The 16,271-nt window shown below is 39.2% G+C and overlaps 1 protein-coding gene across 3 annotated transcripts in view; it reads left to right on the top strand.

Annotated features, from left to right (window-relative positions):
• Positions 1-16,271, top strand: part of PSMB2 (proteasome 20S subunit beta 2) — a 31,743-nt gene that overhangs the window by 9,137 nt on the left and 6,335 nt on the right. For all 3 annotated transcript variants that reach the window (XM_008533360.2, XM_070610322.1, XM_070610321.1), the window contains exon 5: positions 538-608. In XM_008533360.2, coding sequence (XP_008531582.1) covers positions 538-608 — 71 coding nt within the window. The remainder of the gene's footprint in view (positions 1-537; positions 609-16,271) is intronic.

Raw genomic sequence — 16,271 nt, forward strand, 5'->3', positions numbered from 1 at the left:
GTGCACCTACAACATGACTAACAATAATGTACAACTGAAATTTCGCAAGGTTGTAAACTATCATAATCTTAATAAAAAGAAAAAAAAAAACCTTATAAAGTATGACTCTGAGGCTGTCCTAACTTCCAGCCTCTCTTTTCTCAATATCCTTTTTAAATAAACTTAAAAAATTGGCATCTCAACACCTCTTTTTTTTTTCCACACTTGTGTATCTGTACCCCTTTCTTTCTATTGAGGAAACCACAGTCTGTTGATGAATGAATCACTTAAGGAAGGCTGTGAATTTTATCTCACCACAGAATAGTTACCTTGGTTCTGTTTCATGGCCAGGAATTACTGTCAGTACTGACCAGCTATTTCACAACTGTTGAATGGGGAAAGGGACGAGAAGAAAGATTGCACCCCTCATTCTGTGCACTTTATATACTCTGAGTGTACAGTGGGTGGTAGCGGGTAAGAACAAGGTTGTGGAATGATTTGGGGTACTGTTATTCCTTCTGCTTCATTTTAAGTGTGACTGTTTATCTCTTGTGCCAGGTTATGAATTGTCTCCCACAGCAGCAGCTAATTTCACACGCCGAAACCTGGCTGACTGTCTCCGGAGTCGGGTAAGCAATAGAGCCGGCAGCCTTAGGTACCAGCAGGAAGATCTGTGCTGCTTTACATTCCGATTACATGCAAGTAGTATTTTTGCCGTTTTTTGGCCTTTCTGAGCCCTTTCTGTTGCTGTTCATCACTCTTCGGTCTCTTTGGATTTGTTTTCTCTTTTTGCAGAGTTGCTAATTAAAGCCCAGAGGGCAAATACGCATTCCCAGAGAATTTGGATGGGGCAAATTCTCCAACAGAAAGACCTGTGACAAGCTTTTAAAGTTTTTTTCAAAGTGTTTTCGTGCAAACCATGTTTCTTAATTCCTGTCGTTGAAAGTCCCTACAAGGTAGTGGAGGTGAAACCTTGAAAATAATAGTGCAGATTTCATCTTGAGATTGTGTCTTTCTGTGACTATACTCTCCAAAGCACACAAAATGATTCCTCCTCCTGGGGGGCCGGCCAGGTGGTGCAGTGGTTAAGTGCGCACGTTCCTCTTCGGTGGCCCGGGGTTCACCAGTTCGGACCCTGGGTGCAGACATGGCACCGCTCATCAAGCCATGCTGTAGTAGGCGTCCCACATATTAAAAAAACAGTAGAAGAAGAGGGGCATAGATGTTAGCTCAGGGCCAGTCGACCTCAGCAAAAAGAGGAGGATTGGCAGCAGATGTTAGCTCAGGGCTGATTCTTCCTCAAAAAAAAAAAATTATTCCACCTCACTTGTTGTGTCTGTATTGCTATCTTGAAACCGTCTTTGTTCCATAGACAGCATGTTAAAATGCAACATTAAGTTAAGGATTGAATGTATTAAAGATTGTGTAGGATGTCCCAAAAAGGTTCCTATGATTGGTAAAGGTGTGTATTATTCCCTTCCCACAGGGACTAAGTAATTGGAGCCTCACCATGTGACCTTACCCTCTGTGCCTGTTTACTCATCTATGAAATCGAGATAACTTCCTAACCCCACAGGAGTGCGAGGAAATGAATGCTTGTAAATCATAATATTTAACATTCATATGGCTTTTGCCCAAAGCATTTTGCTTAATAATTTAATCTGCTCACTATTCCACTGAGATATAGTAGATAATTCTCTATCACTGATAGGGAATGAAAGGCACAAAGTGGCAGAAGAACTAGCTCCAGGTCACACAGCAGGTCAGGCAAAGCTACACTAATGGTGCCATAATTGAGTGTTCTTCATTAGCTGCTTGGTTTTTCAGTAGTGTTTCTAGAACAGAGGTGCTCTTTGTATTTTTATTATGGTTTTAGTTTCGTGTGCATTTGCTTAAGCTGAGTTATGACAGAAATCTAAATAAGTACAGGTGTTACTTTTTTTAAGTTGTTTATTACAGATCTTTAAAGCAGTTTATTTTCTAGTACCTAATAATACTATTTGAGAATGTCTCAATAAACGGAATCTCTTTTTCTTAGTGCTAGCTTTGACCAAGGGCCTTGTGCAATATGAAGGTCATGAAATTTGAAGAGAAACTAGAGACAAGATGGATTGGGAGGAGGAGACAAACTTACATACATAGTTCTGATCTGGGTAAAAGGTCAGTCGCCTTTTCTTGTTCACTCCTCCCTGAGTGAGCAAAGTGAGTCGGTCGTATGTGACCTTTACTTTCACCCAGAAGTTCCTGTGGTATTCAGTAAAGAGTATGCTGTGGCTTGCTGTGTAAAGTATTCCTCTGACTTGTCGGGCAGAACTGGAAGAAGAATTCTGGCTTTGAGCACAGTAAACACTTTGTCATAAATGCTCTAGACATTAAGTGAATTAAGCTTCTTTTAGAATTGAGTAAGAATGGCACTGTGCTTCGTGCAAATGCAGTGAATCTGGTTAATCTCCTGGCAGAAATATTTGATTCTTAACAAATAAATACCCCTTCTAGACAGTGACATGGGGCTCTAGTAGATACTGACTTCCTCTGCTTTGTGCTTCTGGGTCTAATCCCTACTCCTCTACCTTCCTATCAGTATAGGTTGTTAGTTCTGAAATATGAATTTATATTTTAGGCACTTTATTCTGGAGAGAAGGGTAGTGGTGGTTTTTCAGTCTTTCTAATATAAATGCAAAGCCACTAGATTTAGTACATTTACACAGTTAGACCAGTTGGCACATGAGGCTTATTTTTGGTCAACCAGTTACCATGCATAATTGTGTGTCTATATCTCAGATTGTTTGATTTCCAGTTTGCTGGATGTGGGTGTGTGGTATTTGGTTCAGAGGACATTTATTTATGACAGGGTATATAATGAATCTTGTGTGAACTGGTTCTTTAAAATGCAGGCAGTTTAGCCTAGTGGTTAAGCACAGTTTCTGGATTTAATCTGCCTGGGTTTAAATCTTTGCTCGCTGACTTGCCAGCTATATTCTTTGGACAAATTCTCAGCTTAATTTCCCTACCTAGAAAGTAATAGTACCTACTTCATAGAATTATTATAAAGATTAAATGAGGTAATCATGCAAAGCTGTTAGCACAGTGTATGGCACATATAACTAATAAATCACTTTTGTTTTTATGCTGTTTTTGCTTTCTGGTTGAAGAAGCAATTTAATAGCTATAAGTGAGTTTCTTATGGGAGATTCTTTGTTGTGGTATTTTAGTTGACCTGATTTGCTAGTAAAGAGTGGGGTATAAAAAATTACTGATATTGATAGGGAAAATAGAAGTAAACCTGTGTGGATTGTCTGTTATGTGCTAAGCTTTTTTCCAGATCAACCCAGTCCAGTATGGTAGCCACTTGTCATATGTGGCTATTTAAATTTAAAATAATTAAAATTAAAACAAATTTAAAATTCAGTTCCTGGGTGAGAGTCTCCTGGACTTTGAATGAGAAATAAACTTTTATTTCTTTAAAAAAATGTGGTTCCTCAGTCACATTAACCAGATTTTAAGTGCTCAATAACCACATATGGCTTATGGCTACCGTTATTGGACATTGCAGATATGGAACATTTTCATCATCATAGGAGGTTCTCTTGGACAGTGCTACTCTAGATAGTTATATATGTGACGTTATATATGGGACGTTATTTAGTGCTTATTATGACACCGTAAGATGAGTGTTATCCTCATTTTATTTACAAGGATACCAAGGCTGGTTAATAGAGAGGTTGAGCTTACCAAAGGCACATATATAGCTGATCTATAAAAGGCTGAGGTAAGATTCTAACTTCAAATACTATACTCTTTCACTGTCTCCTTTATTGGTTACTGGACTAATGTATAAGTATGTTTGTGCATTTGGGGAAGCATAAAATATTCAGTTCTAATAAAATGTAAGGATCTCCACATAGGGGCCTGGCCCCATAGCCCAGTGGTTAAGTTTGCACGCTCCGCTTTGGCGGTCCAGGGTTTCGCCCGTTTGGAGCCTGGGCATGGACCTAGCGCTCCTCATCAAGCCATGCTGAGGTGGCATCCCACATAACACAACTGGGAGGACCTGCAACTAGAATATACAACTATGTACTGGGGAGCTTTGGGGAGAAGGAAAAAAGATCTCCACATAGGATTTTATAGATAAGATATAACAATAAATATTTACTGAATAAATGTCATCCAGTTAGGTCCACATATACCACTGAAGTGTTATTGTGCATTTATACGCTGGAAGGGAATTTTATTGAAGTATTCTTAATGAATGGATATTACTTCTCCATGTAAGGATTAAAGAGCAGGAGGAGATGAAAAAAGACACAGATTGGGGAAAAAATCAATAGCTTTCATTTTAGTTTTTATGTGAATCCATGTGTACATTTAAGTTGGTTTGCTCCTGGTTATACTCCAAGGAGCTGGAAAAGGGCTTATTAGGCTTTTGCTATGGGTTTGACTCCCCAATTTCAAATACTTATGAGGCTTCTTTGAGCATGGGTTTTGGAGTCCAGAGCTCCAGTCTCTTCCCTGGTTTGTATTAATTTGGGTAGTCTTGAATAAATTACTTCTGTTTGCTGAGCCTCACTTTCTTCATCTATGAAGAAAGAAGGAGTGATCAGAGTGGCAAATTAGGAAAACTGAGAATTAACCAAATGAAATATGTTTTGAATGAGTGAATGATTGTTGTTAGTGCTGTCGAGTCAATTCTGACTCCTAGTGACGCTGTATACAGTGGAGCAGAACCCTGCCCAGTCTTTTCTCTCCATCCTCTCACCTTCTAGCTCTGTGTCAGACAATGCTCTATTTCAGAGGGTTTTCATGGCCGGTTTTTTCAGAAGTGGGTGGCCAGGTCCTTCTTGCTGGTTTGCCTTAGTTTGGAAATTCTGCTGAAACCTGTCCACCATGGATGACCCTGCTGGTGTTTTGAATACTGGTGGCATAGCTTTCAGCATCACAGCAACATGCAGGTGCCACAGTATGACAATCAACAGACAGGTGATGTAGTTCCCTGACCGGGAAACAAACTCGGGCCATGGCAGCGATAGCAGTGAATCTTAAGCCCTAGACCTCCAGGGCTGGTGAGTGAATGATACCTCCCTGGAAAATACTAAGTATCTAATTTAAAAGTAACTTCATTGTTAAGGAGCTGCTACTTGGATTTTTAACAGGATTATTTTGAAAATTTTGTAATGTCTTAAAGGAATAGTTTGCACAATGCTTGTTTAAAATTCTCCTTATGATTTGATTAGTGGGCTATAGAAGGGAGAGTGATAAGTAATGGGGCTGTTTCTTGCTTGAAATGAATTATGTGGCATGTTTGGTGTAGCCTATCTGAATGCCCTAAAATCATCTATGATAATCCACCAAGGTCTCCATTTTATATATGTGGAGACTGAGGTATGAACCAGCCAAATCTGATATCTTGGGGGAATGTGGAGTTTGTGGCAAGGCTTAGAGTACAGTGCTGGCCTCCACGGTGTGTAATCTTCAGGCTTTACTACTGCTACTCACTGGCCAAAGTGTTTTCATAGAACCTTTTCTGGAGTGCTTGGTGAGCCTTTGGTAATTTATCTTTTTATACGGCTATACTTGTAAATGCTTAGCAAATAAACAGTAGAAATAATGAGTTTGAAGAATATCATTCAACCCAATGTAGAACTTTCTAAACTTTGTTCCATGAAGCTGCCTCAGGAGACTCACCAAAGAAGACCAGTGTGGCACAACTTTAGCTCTGCTTTATATAGATCAACTCGACTTTTATCTACTTTATGTTGGGGATTCCATTTAAGATTTTACTTGAAAAAAGTGTTCACTTCTCACCAAAGTTTGAAAACTAGTGGGATAGTTGCAAGAGCCCTGCTCCAAGAGGTTTAGCACCAGCTCTTCTGTGAGCTCGTTGAAAAGCCTTGGGAGAAAGAGAGGATTTGATTGAATCATTTTTATGGTTTCTTCCGGCCCCCAAATAGTATGATGTAAAGATCTGGTGTCAAGACTATAAACAGATTTGAATTTATTTTTTCAGTGAAAAGGAAAGAATATGTAGGAAAGAATTTCAGATATTAGTCATTTCCAGAAGTGGCCATGACTTGTCCCAGCACTGTGGCCTAAATGCGTGTTTGGTCTGATTAATAGTAGTCATGTTTAGTGTGTTCCTTTCCTAGAAGAATCCTGTTACTTTGAGCCTTCTATTCTGACCACTAGAGTTGTTGTCCTCATGCCTTTGGTGGCTAGCACAAAGACATCATCTCTTGGTATCTGTGACCTTGTGAACAGATGGTCCAGGTGAAACCTTGACTTTGCAGGTCTTGTCCCCTAAATATGACCATTTGTTATGTGTGATTAAAATACCACTAACAAGGGCAATTTCACATGCTTTTTGGCAAATGTGGTTAGCAGGATGTGACATGACACAGTACTGCCTTCTTCCTCTGTGTGCCATCTCCCTTGAGGCCTCATCTCCCCTGCTTGCCCCCGTCTCACCCATGCCCAGGCTTGCCTTCCAGCTCACCTGCTCCAGATGGGCGGCTCAGTGGGAGGACACTGGCAAAGGCAGATGTGTTTATTTTCCGGAGACAAAATGTTGTGCTGCTGCAGATGGCAGTGCCTTGGAGCAAATGGCAGCCTTTGACACCACTGCCACACAGCCTGGGCATCTTGACAGACAGAGCTGGCTTCTTTTTGGTGATGGGGAAATTGAAAAAAAAAAAAATCGAGATGTTCATCGTGAAGCTCATGGAATTTCAGTGTAAGTAGCAGTTCTTCTGGACCTGGAGAACAGTTTTCTTCCATACTGGACCTGGTCAGCTAACAGGATGTTCACTGTGGGCCAAGAGTTATATGTCTATTAATTACTTTTGTCTCCTAGCCTAAGTAAGACATAAAGTAAAAACTGAAAACATGCCTACATTTAGATGGATATTCAGTGGTACTGCAAAACACATGTGCATCCCAAGTTGCATCTCACAGGAGTCTCTTAGGATTGGGGCTGGCTTGTGTCTGCCCCATTGGAGATACTCCTGTTCTATTTTTGGTGGTCATTTTGATGATCCAAAGGCCCAGAGACAGATGTGCCTTGAAGTTGAGATGCCTTAATTAATATGACAACACTCTGTGCTTATAGTGTTTTTCTACCAAGAAGAATAAGAATTCTGACAGCTGCCCTTTTAAGCAGTTTGCTTATACAGTCATTAGGGCTTGAAGGAAGACAAAGACCTGGATGTTGAATCATTACACTTACTAGTCTTCTAAGAAAAAATGGCTTAAGAAGATAGCTCTTGAAAGTTACTGGCTTTATCAGGAAACCTTTTTTTCTTTTTTTTTAAATATGTGCTGTTTTTCCCAGCCCTAGTGCTGATAGAGTTAGGAGTTTGCAGGTGTAAAGTCCTCCCCCCTCCCCTTCCCCATCTCTCTCCAGGGGGCTGTATGTGAGAAGGTGTTGCTTTCTCACTCAGAGAGCATATATGTGCTACCCTGTTGGATGCCTGCTGTGAGCAGAGAGAACCCCAGTTCTGGTTGAATGGAATGATCCTGTTGGGTGGCTGGGATTGTGCAACCCCCTAATGCCAACTTTTCACTTAAAGCATCTTTCCTACCTACAATGAGGGGGAGCCAATATAGGAAATGGTCTAAATTTGTAGGGTTTTGAAACTTGCATCTTGAAAATTATGTAATTTCCTGTTAAGGTTTGGTTTAAGCCAGGAGCAGCAGAATACTGTGTCTGCTTAGTAAAAACATGCTTTATTTTGAAAATGTTTACCATTAGAAGTAAAGATTTATCACACCTTTTAAGATTACTTTAAACCAGTGCCCTGGCCTGGTGGGAATGCCCTCACACTCACAGATACAAATACACATATACCTTGGCTTCTTGGTGCCTCTTTTTACCTCTTTTTACCTGCCCCAGCCTAGGATTGTGCAGGGATATGAATTCAGTGGCTGATCCCAAAAACTCAGTGAGACAATGAGGTTTTCTTTATTCTCTCCCAAAAAATCAGTAATCTAAAATGCAGGTCGGTGAGAAGTCTTTGGAGGGAGAGTTGACTGTTCTATTTCTTGTCCTGGGAGGTAGTTAACATGTGTATTCATTTTATTCATTAAGCTGTATATGTGTATTTTGTGCAGTTTTTTATGTGTTATTTCACAAAAGAGTTTAAGAAAATAACAAGGGTAAAAGGGCAGGAAAGCATAACACATTTTTTGAAAAGTTAAAAATGGAAAAAATAAATTCAGATTTATTGTTACTTTTGAGTGTAGACAATAGAACAAATAGGATTAACTAGCTTGAAAAGTAAAAGGGAAAGGAGAGGAAATAATAATCTCTAAATCTTTATAAACTGAAATAACCCACCAGAATTCCACATTTCCCTTTCTGATGCCTCCTAGAGCTGAGAAGTTTCATAGGTGCTGATAGTCATTCATTCAGCAAATCTACAGCCTGCATTGTCCTTGGGGCTGAGGAAAAGGTGGAAAGCTCAGAGTGTGCCTTCAGGTGGGGAAACAGAGAAGTAAACAGTCAATTGCACCGCAGAGTGTCAAGTACTACAGTAGCCCTTCGGATAGATAGGTGCTCTGGGAACAGGGCCTAACCTGAGCCTTGAAGGACTAGCTGTCATTAAGGCAAAGATGAAATCAAGGAGGTGCATGAGAGAATGTGTTAGGTTAGGCACTGTGGTTTCCTAATGATGTTCAGGGCAGGGACAAATAGTTCTCTGAGCCTCCTACTCCTAATTTTTCATCTGTTTTAACTAGTGAGGTACTGTATGCAAATTAGGGCTCTACTGATTGAAAAACAAATATAAATAAATATTTTATATGATTTTCTTCTACATAGAGCTAGTTTGTTAAATATGGCTGAGGGTTTTAGAGGAATGGTAAGAAATTGAAACCAGAGAGGTGTAGTCCATGTTATGAAGACCGATGAAAACCTTTATGCTAAACGCAGCAGGGCTCTCTTATTGGCTAAGAGGTGATAAGCATGATCAGATGAGATTTGGTTAGACCATTGGCTACTCTTTGGTGGAGCATTTGGGGAAAGAAGAAGGAAGCAGGGAGACCACTGAGGAGTTTCCAGGTCTATTAAAGAGGTAGGAATAACTTATGTTAGACCTAGGCTGCTAATGTCTTCTAATAGGAGGGCTCCCAGTCTTTTCCCCAGGATTTTCTTAATACTCTACGTATAGTTGCTGTGCACGTCCGAAAACATGTCATATATGGTCCTAAATAATCTTTTCCAGCAAACCTTACTTTTTAACTCAGGGAGTTGAATCAGCTCTGATGTTCAACATTCATAGATATTCATGGGCATGCTTAACATGTACAACTTAATATAAGCCTTGGTGGTATACAATACATGGCTTCTGCCCTTGTATCTTTTGAGAACTGACTTAAAGGTTTATGGAGTCTTAAATTTTCCTTGGGAATTGCCAGCTCATGAAAAAAAGAATTCAAGTGGCCTTGTTGCAGACATGGTGTTGTTGGTTTTACCATTGCACAATCAGCAATTTTATTTTGATGTTATTTGGGAGAAAGCAGTATTTTTGATTAGCAAGTAAAATTAATGTAGAAAACAAATACTGTTAACTAGTTGGTATAATAAGGCATCTGTGCCATGTTGCATTTCAACTCATTAAATTTCTAAACTTCTAATTACAGTAAGATTACAACTTTAATAGGAGAATCATTCAAACTTGGGGTTAGTGATAGCTTTAGAGAGGTAAAGTTGACAGAAATTTGGGGATTATTGAAGGGGAACTTTAAAATCTAATTTTGCTAAAAATTGAAATATACACAATATTTAATTTTTTGCTTCTAAAATTCAGATTCTTTTGACCTTTATCGGGCACCTACTATTTTCTAGGCCTCCCTCCAAGGACCTTTAGTACAGATGAGCACTTTTCATTCCTCACAGCTGACAGGCAAGCAGTAGTATCCCCCACATTCAAATAGGGCACTTGAGGCTCCACGGCCAAGTGGCTATCTCTGGTAACACAAATGTAAAGTTATAAAGCCACGGTTGATCTCGGATTTTGATTGCTTTTTTAACAAAAACACATGCCTATCTTATGACTCATGGCATTTAAAATCATAGTTCTTTCAAATAATTTTAAAGATGTTTTGCTTTTAAAGTTTAAAATGTTGGTTGTAAATGCTGTAACATTCCTGAGTTTAAGTTCACTCAACCATTATAAGAATTTTTGCCAATGTGTTATGCAAAAACATTTGAACATGAGCTAAGTATTATTAAAGGAAAATGAAGACAATTTTTATATTATGATTTTGCATCTGCCAGCATCAAACAGTTATACCAAATACACTTTCAGAGACCTAAGGTGAAGAAAAGAAAAAGAGAAACCTTGGTTAGTTAGTCTCATTTCCAGAGTTAGTGTTTCTTTTATTTTGTCTTGGGCTTCTGAAAATCAAAGGTTTGCTTTGTGTTGAGGCACATTTGTTTCCTTATATCTCAAGTTAGTCTGAGAATTTATAAACATGAGCTGCTTTGTTTTTTAGTGTTACGAAAGAGAAATGTCTCTGAAACAGGAGAGAATCAGGAAAGTCAGGCAATCAGCTTAATTTAGCTTCCCTCTTGGAAAGGTCAGTGTAGGATTCTGAGTCTGATCAGTTTAAACTCCTACTTTTTTCAGTCACAGGATTAAGAGGAAACTGTTTCAACTTCCAACTCATCTCTCTTTTTTTTTCTCTGTAGCAACAGTGGATAACAGGACTTGTCCCAGCTTGTGATCATGAAAGAAAAAAAGTCCAGTTTCTTCTCAGCTCCCCAGAACTGCTCTCTTAAACTTAGAAGTTCACAGTCTCTTGCATTTATTATAGATACTATAAAATAAAGAAAACGAAAAGTTCATAGTCTTAGAGATTAGCCTCTCTGCTTCATCTCTCTTCTTTCACTGCTTCCCCTGCTCTCTCCCCAGACCTGCCTCTGACCCCTTTCTCACTCACATTGTCCACTTCATACTGAATCACTTGCACTTCCCCTAGCCTGCCATGTCTCCTCTCTTGTATCTCTGCTGTTGCGGCCTACACCACTTTGCTGGTCATTCTCCCCTGAATGTACTTGCACGTCTCCAGATGGGTAACTCTTAATTGTCATTTGAGACTCAGTTCAGCATTTTTCGGAAAACTTTCTCTGTGCTTCCCACTCACATACGTTACCCTCAACCTCTTTGTGCCCTCATGGCAACCTAGGAATACCTCTGCCATAGTATCCTGTTGTAATTGTTTTCTTCACTGTCTTCCACATGTGAGCATAGGAACGTGTGTGTAAATAAAACCTCCTAACTGGCTGGCTCTTCATTTGGTCTCATAAATTTGGCTGTATACTATTTTATCTTGCCAGCTGCCTTTGCACAGCATAACTTAAGCTCATTGGATCTAAATTGAGCTTTTTACATTTACTCTACCACATTTCCCCTTATTGAGAGTCCTCTTAACTCCTCATCTTCTATTCTACTAGTTGTAAATTCCTATCAGTTCTGCCTTCTAAATACATCTCATATTCCGTATCTCCCCCTGCATCCCTACTGCTTCTGCAGTGTTCTGAGACATGAAAAAGGCTTGAATCAGCAGGGGAATGGGAATGGTTTTCACTGGTCCTCCATGGTTTACATAGTGAAGTTCATACTCTTTAGGAAGCCAATGACGGTATCGTCCCAGTTCCTGTCATCCCATTTCCTCTCTGCTTCCTGCTGAAATCATGTAATTCACTAGGTATACATGTCCTATATTCACCAGTACCCAAACATTTCGTGTTCCTACGTTTCTTTACCTTCGCATGTATGCTATTTCCTCTATCTGTAATCCTTCCTACCCTTGTCTACCTTGTGAGCGCCTTCCAGATCCAGGCTTCCATCTTCATCACCTGGCACAGTGCTTCTCACATAGTAAATGTCAAATAACATTTATTGAATTTATAATATATTCACATTCCAAATGTACAAGTGAAGTTGATTAGGGTATCCACCCATTTCATAATTATCCTGTGTTGTAGTCTCAGAGAACTCTCTCGGGATTTGGTTGAAGCTTTTTATGAACTCTGTACATTTATACTTAAGGCATAGTCACCATTGTTATTAGAAAAGAGATTTATGGGTTTCCTTAAAAAGGACCGCATCAAAGAGGATTAAAGTTACGGCACAAATGCTTCTGTATTGCGTAGACATTAAGGTTAGGTAGTTCTTCCCCAACCACCACCCCATCCTAGAACCATAATCTTTTAGAGCTGGAAAAGGTACTTCGGTCACGAGGACAGTTGGAAGTTGCTGAAATCTTTGAGATTTTTTTTTTAAGTGTTTGAAATAGTGAATATTGCAATTCCAATATAGGTACAAAAGTCCTTCTTTAATTAAAACAGCAAAATTGACATTGAAATTTTAAAGTTATACCACCAAACCCACCCAAAGTGGATAGCTAGTAAATTCTGTTGGTTATTGGAAACAAGCTCCTGATTCAGAGTTCAAAGCACCAGTGTAAGAAAATAATAATTGATTTGTTAATTAAAAATTAATTAATTAAACCTGCCCTTTTAAAACTTGAAGTGTTATTGGTCATATAAGATGTGATAGAGGAAATAGAGAACAATAGGTACGGTATGCAAAATAGTACATTTTGAAATATTCGAGTGTGAAACTTGCATTTACATATTGAATCATATTTCACACTAATTTCCATTTTGTGGAGGCAGCATGGTTTCCTAGAAAAGTGCACAAGACTTGGAATCAGGAGGCCTGGTCCTGACTCTGACGCTAATTAGGCGAGTCACTGTCCCCTCTTTGAACTTGAGTTCCCACATTTGTAGAAGGGATTTTGTATAAACTAGTGGAGCTTTTAGATCCCCTCTAACTCTGTAAACTGCATTTGTGTGAAATACTTAGTGCCAAAGATGGAATTTTAGGTTGCTTTGACACTGGCTAGGCTAAAAGAAATAGTAAGCACTGTTCCCTTCAAAGCCCATTCTCTGTTTAGTGTGTTTAGAAGTCTATTTGTTAAAACACTGTCATCACTAGACAAACTCCTTTATCCCATTGGTGGTTTCTGCATCTCCTTCCAAATTACTGACCCTCCAGGAATGGAAGTATGCTTCACACGCTGCTTAACATTCCAGGTTGCAGCACGTCACAAAAGAACCTGCACTGTTCTCCACGGCACCTCACTCATAGCAACGTTGTCCTATTCAATTAGAGGTGGCAAAGGCTGGCCTGGCTCCAAAGGAAGACTGTCAATTCCTCTCCTTTTCTGTGTCCACGCTCGGCAGGATGCTTCCTCACGCCCACCTCTCTCCCCCTTGCTGTGACTTTGGCTTCCGCCAGATGTCACACCGCTGCTTGTCACCGCCCAGACTCTCGTCGCTGATTTTGTTGTTTCAGTGTATTTATCACAACTGTTCTCTTTAGCTGTAAAATTTATGGAATTTCACACTCTTCTTAATCACTACAGTGTTTCTTTTTCATGAGAGAGGGAATATTCAAGGAGTTCTGTGCACAAAAGTTGGAGGAAGGAAACAACTCCATCTAACTTAAGGAAAGTTTGCCTGTGTGTGCCATTTACACCCCTTCCTCCCAAATGTATAAAGGAACTGAGCTCAGTTCTGGAGGGCTCAGGGGTACTTTGGATGTCCATTTCAATCCCAGGGAGAAGTACGTAAGAAATGTGCTTATTGGTTAAATTTTATCCCTTTTAGCAACTAAAAACAGGTGAATAATTTTATTGGTTCTCTGTGTTATGTCTTCCTGATCTTCTTATATAGTCAGATCTGTAAATAATGTAGTCAGATGCTAAAAATGATGGTGGTGGTGGTGAAATGATGGTGATAATAGCTAATTTGTATTTTTACTATGTGACAGGCATTGCATTGACCACTTTAGATTTATTTATTTAACCCTTGCTACAGTCCTGTAATGGTGGATACTGTTACTATTCCTGCTGTATAGATGAGGAAATATCAAAATGACTTAAAGCTCTCCACTTAAGAAATAGGCTTTTGGGGCCAGCCCCGTGGCCAAGTGATTGAGTTCATGCCCTCCGCTTTGGCGGTCCAGGGTTTCACTGGTTTGGCTCCTGGGTGCCAACTTGGCACCGCTCATCAGGCTGTGCTGGGGTGGTGTCCCAACATAGCACAGCTGGAGGCACTCACAAGTGGAAAACACAACTGTGTACTGGGGGGCTTTGGGGAGAAGAAGAAGAAGGAAAAAAAAGATTAGCAACAGATATTAGCTCAGGTGCCAATCTTTAAAAAAAAAAAATACGCTTCTATCATGTATTTTTTAAGGGAGGAAAAGATACCACGTTGCCTAGGTTTTTTTTTCGCAGTTGTAAAAAGAGGCAAAATTTTGGCGGTACCTTATTTTAGAAGCTAAAATTCATTTTGAGTTCCCAGGATGGTTTGTTTAAAATTTTATGTATATATATATATATCTCAATTAGATACAACTTTTAAACCTAAGCATGTTCGTATTTGCACTACAAACCATTGATGGTGATCCTCAAGGCCATTGGGCAGAGTATCTCAGCTAAATGTTTAGATTCATTTACTGGTCATTGGGAAGTTTAGGTTAATTCAAAATTATATATACTATTCATCCTAGCCTTTGCTGTGGAAGGTGCCTAGACATAAAAGATACAGTTCCTCACCTTGGGGACCTCATAACTTTGTTTACCGCCTAGACTTGCTATCTAAACAATTGGAATAGTGGAGATAACCACAGACTCGATTATGTCATGCACAGAATAAGGATTACTCGTAAAAGATAGAGGATTTCTGGCATTTCTGTCGTGATTGATTAGTGTTCCCATTTCCCCAGAATCATTGGCAAATTCTCACATGTAATACTGATCATGGGAAAGAAGAGAACTGATGAAAAAGTAGTTCGAAAGTGAGGCTTAGCACTCAGGAGGAACATACTTGTAAGGGTGGAAACAGCGTGAAGGTACTTAATAAATAGCAATTTACTCTCCAAATCTGGATGTAGGATTTGTTTTTGTTTTTTCAGGTTTCCAGAAAATGCCTATGTCAATCTCAATATAGGTTAGGGTGTGTTGACCGTGAAGCAGATATGCTCTAAGTGTCAATGCTTGTGAATGTTTTTGACAATGAACTCCATCACGTTTAGAGCCCCTGAAGAGTCAAGGAAGGAAAGAGGAGTAAACTGTCATTCACTGTATTCCTACCATGTGTCAGGCAGTGTACTGGGCACTTTTTAAAAACATCTCTCTGTATCCCTTTATGAAGACATAGATGAGGAATTTATCTTGTATTTCAGTGCCAGGAGTAGATGGGCTTCTCCTGAATACTTGCCCTGTTTATTTCATGGACACTATGAACTTCGTAGATGATTGTTTTTCTGGTAGTAATTTTAGCATTTATCAAACCTTCGCTATGTTTTAGGTACTATGCGTACCATTTATATGCATCATCTCTTTGAATCTTCACTGTAGCCCTTTTGTGGTAGGTATTATCCCCTGTTTTCAATGTGAACATTAGAATTCAGAGAGGTTGTGACTAACTTTTCTAAAGCCACACATCTGGTACTAGAGCCAGATTTCAAACTCAGATCTAACTCTACAGTGTAGCCCAGCTCTTTCTTCCTGAGATATTTATTTATGCTTATTGTTCTCTCCTTCATTCAATTCTAAATGCCTGATCTATATCCTAAATTTTTCTTACTTAGCAACCCATGTCTAAAAGGAGGTAGAAAGAGAAGGACCCAGGAGTCTAGCAAAAAGCAAGAATATATGTGCATTCAAAGAGATTCTGGCAATTGATTTAAACTTGAACCAGTTCTCAGAAGTAGAACCTACCTCTTTCTAACATTTGTTTAGTGATTTTCTTAATCTTTCTTCTTGTGATACAAGGCATTAGCCATATATATATTAAGACGTGTAATGCTTTCTGGTATGCTTATTATTCATTCATTCAACAAATATTTATTTATTTATTGAGAATATACTATATACTTGTACATCATTGAACAAGCCTTGTATAGTCCTGCCTTCATGGAGCTGATGTTTGGTATAAATATTTGAATAGATGGATTGTGCCTTACACATACTATTTCCCTAAACACACCACAAGCAGTCACATGTGTGTGTGCTGTAAAAAAGCACAAAATTGAATGGCTTGGAATTTGTCTCATTCTAGGAAAACACTAATGAGTCAAGAATATGAGGGAATATAACAGTCAAGAAAGCCATAACTATGGCTTTGTCATTTTGAGCTGTCAGTCTTAGAGGAGTGAGAGAATGACAGTACACCAAACTTTATTTGAAATTTTAAAAAACTAGTGTAAACCAGAGATCTTTGA

The sequence above is a fragment of the Equus przewalskii genome, chromosome 2 (genome assembly GCF_037783145.1).
Source record: "Equus przewalskii isolate Varuska chromosome 2, EquPr2, whole genome shotgun sequence".
Classification (NCBI taxonomy): Eukaryota; Metazoa; Chordata; class Mammalia; order Perissodactyla; family Equidae; genus Equus; species Equus przewalskii.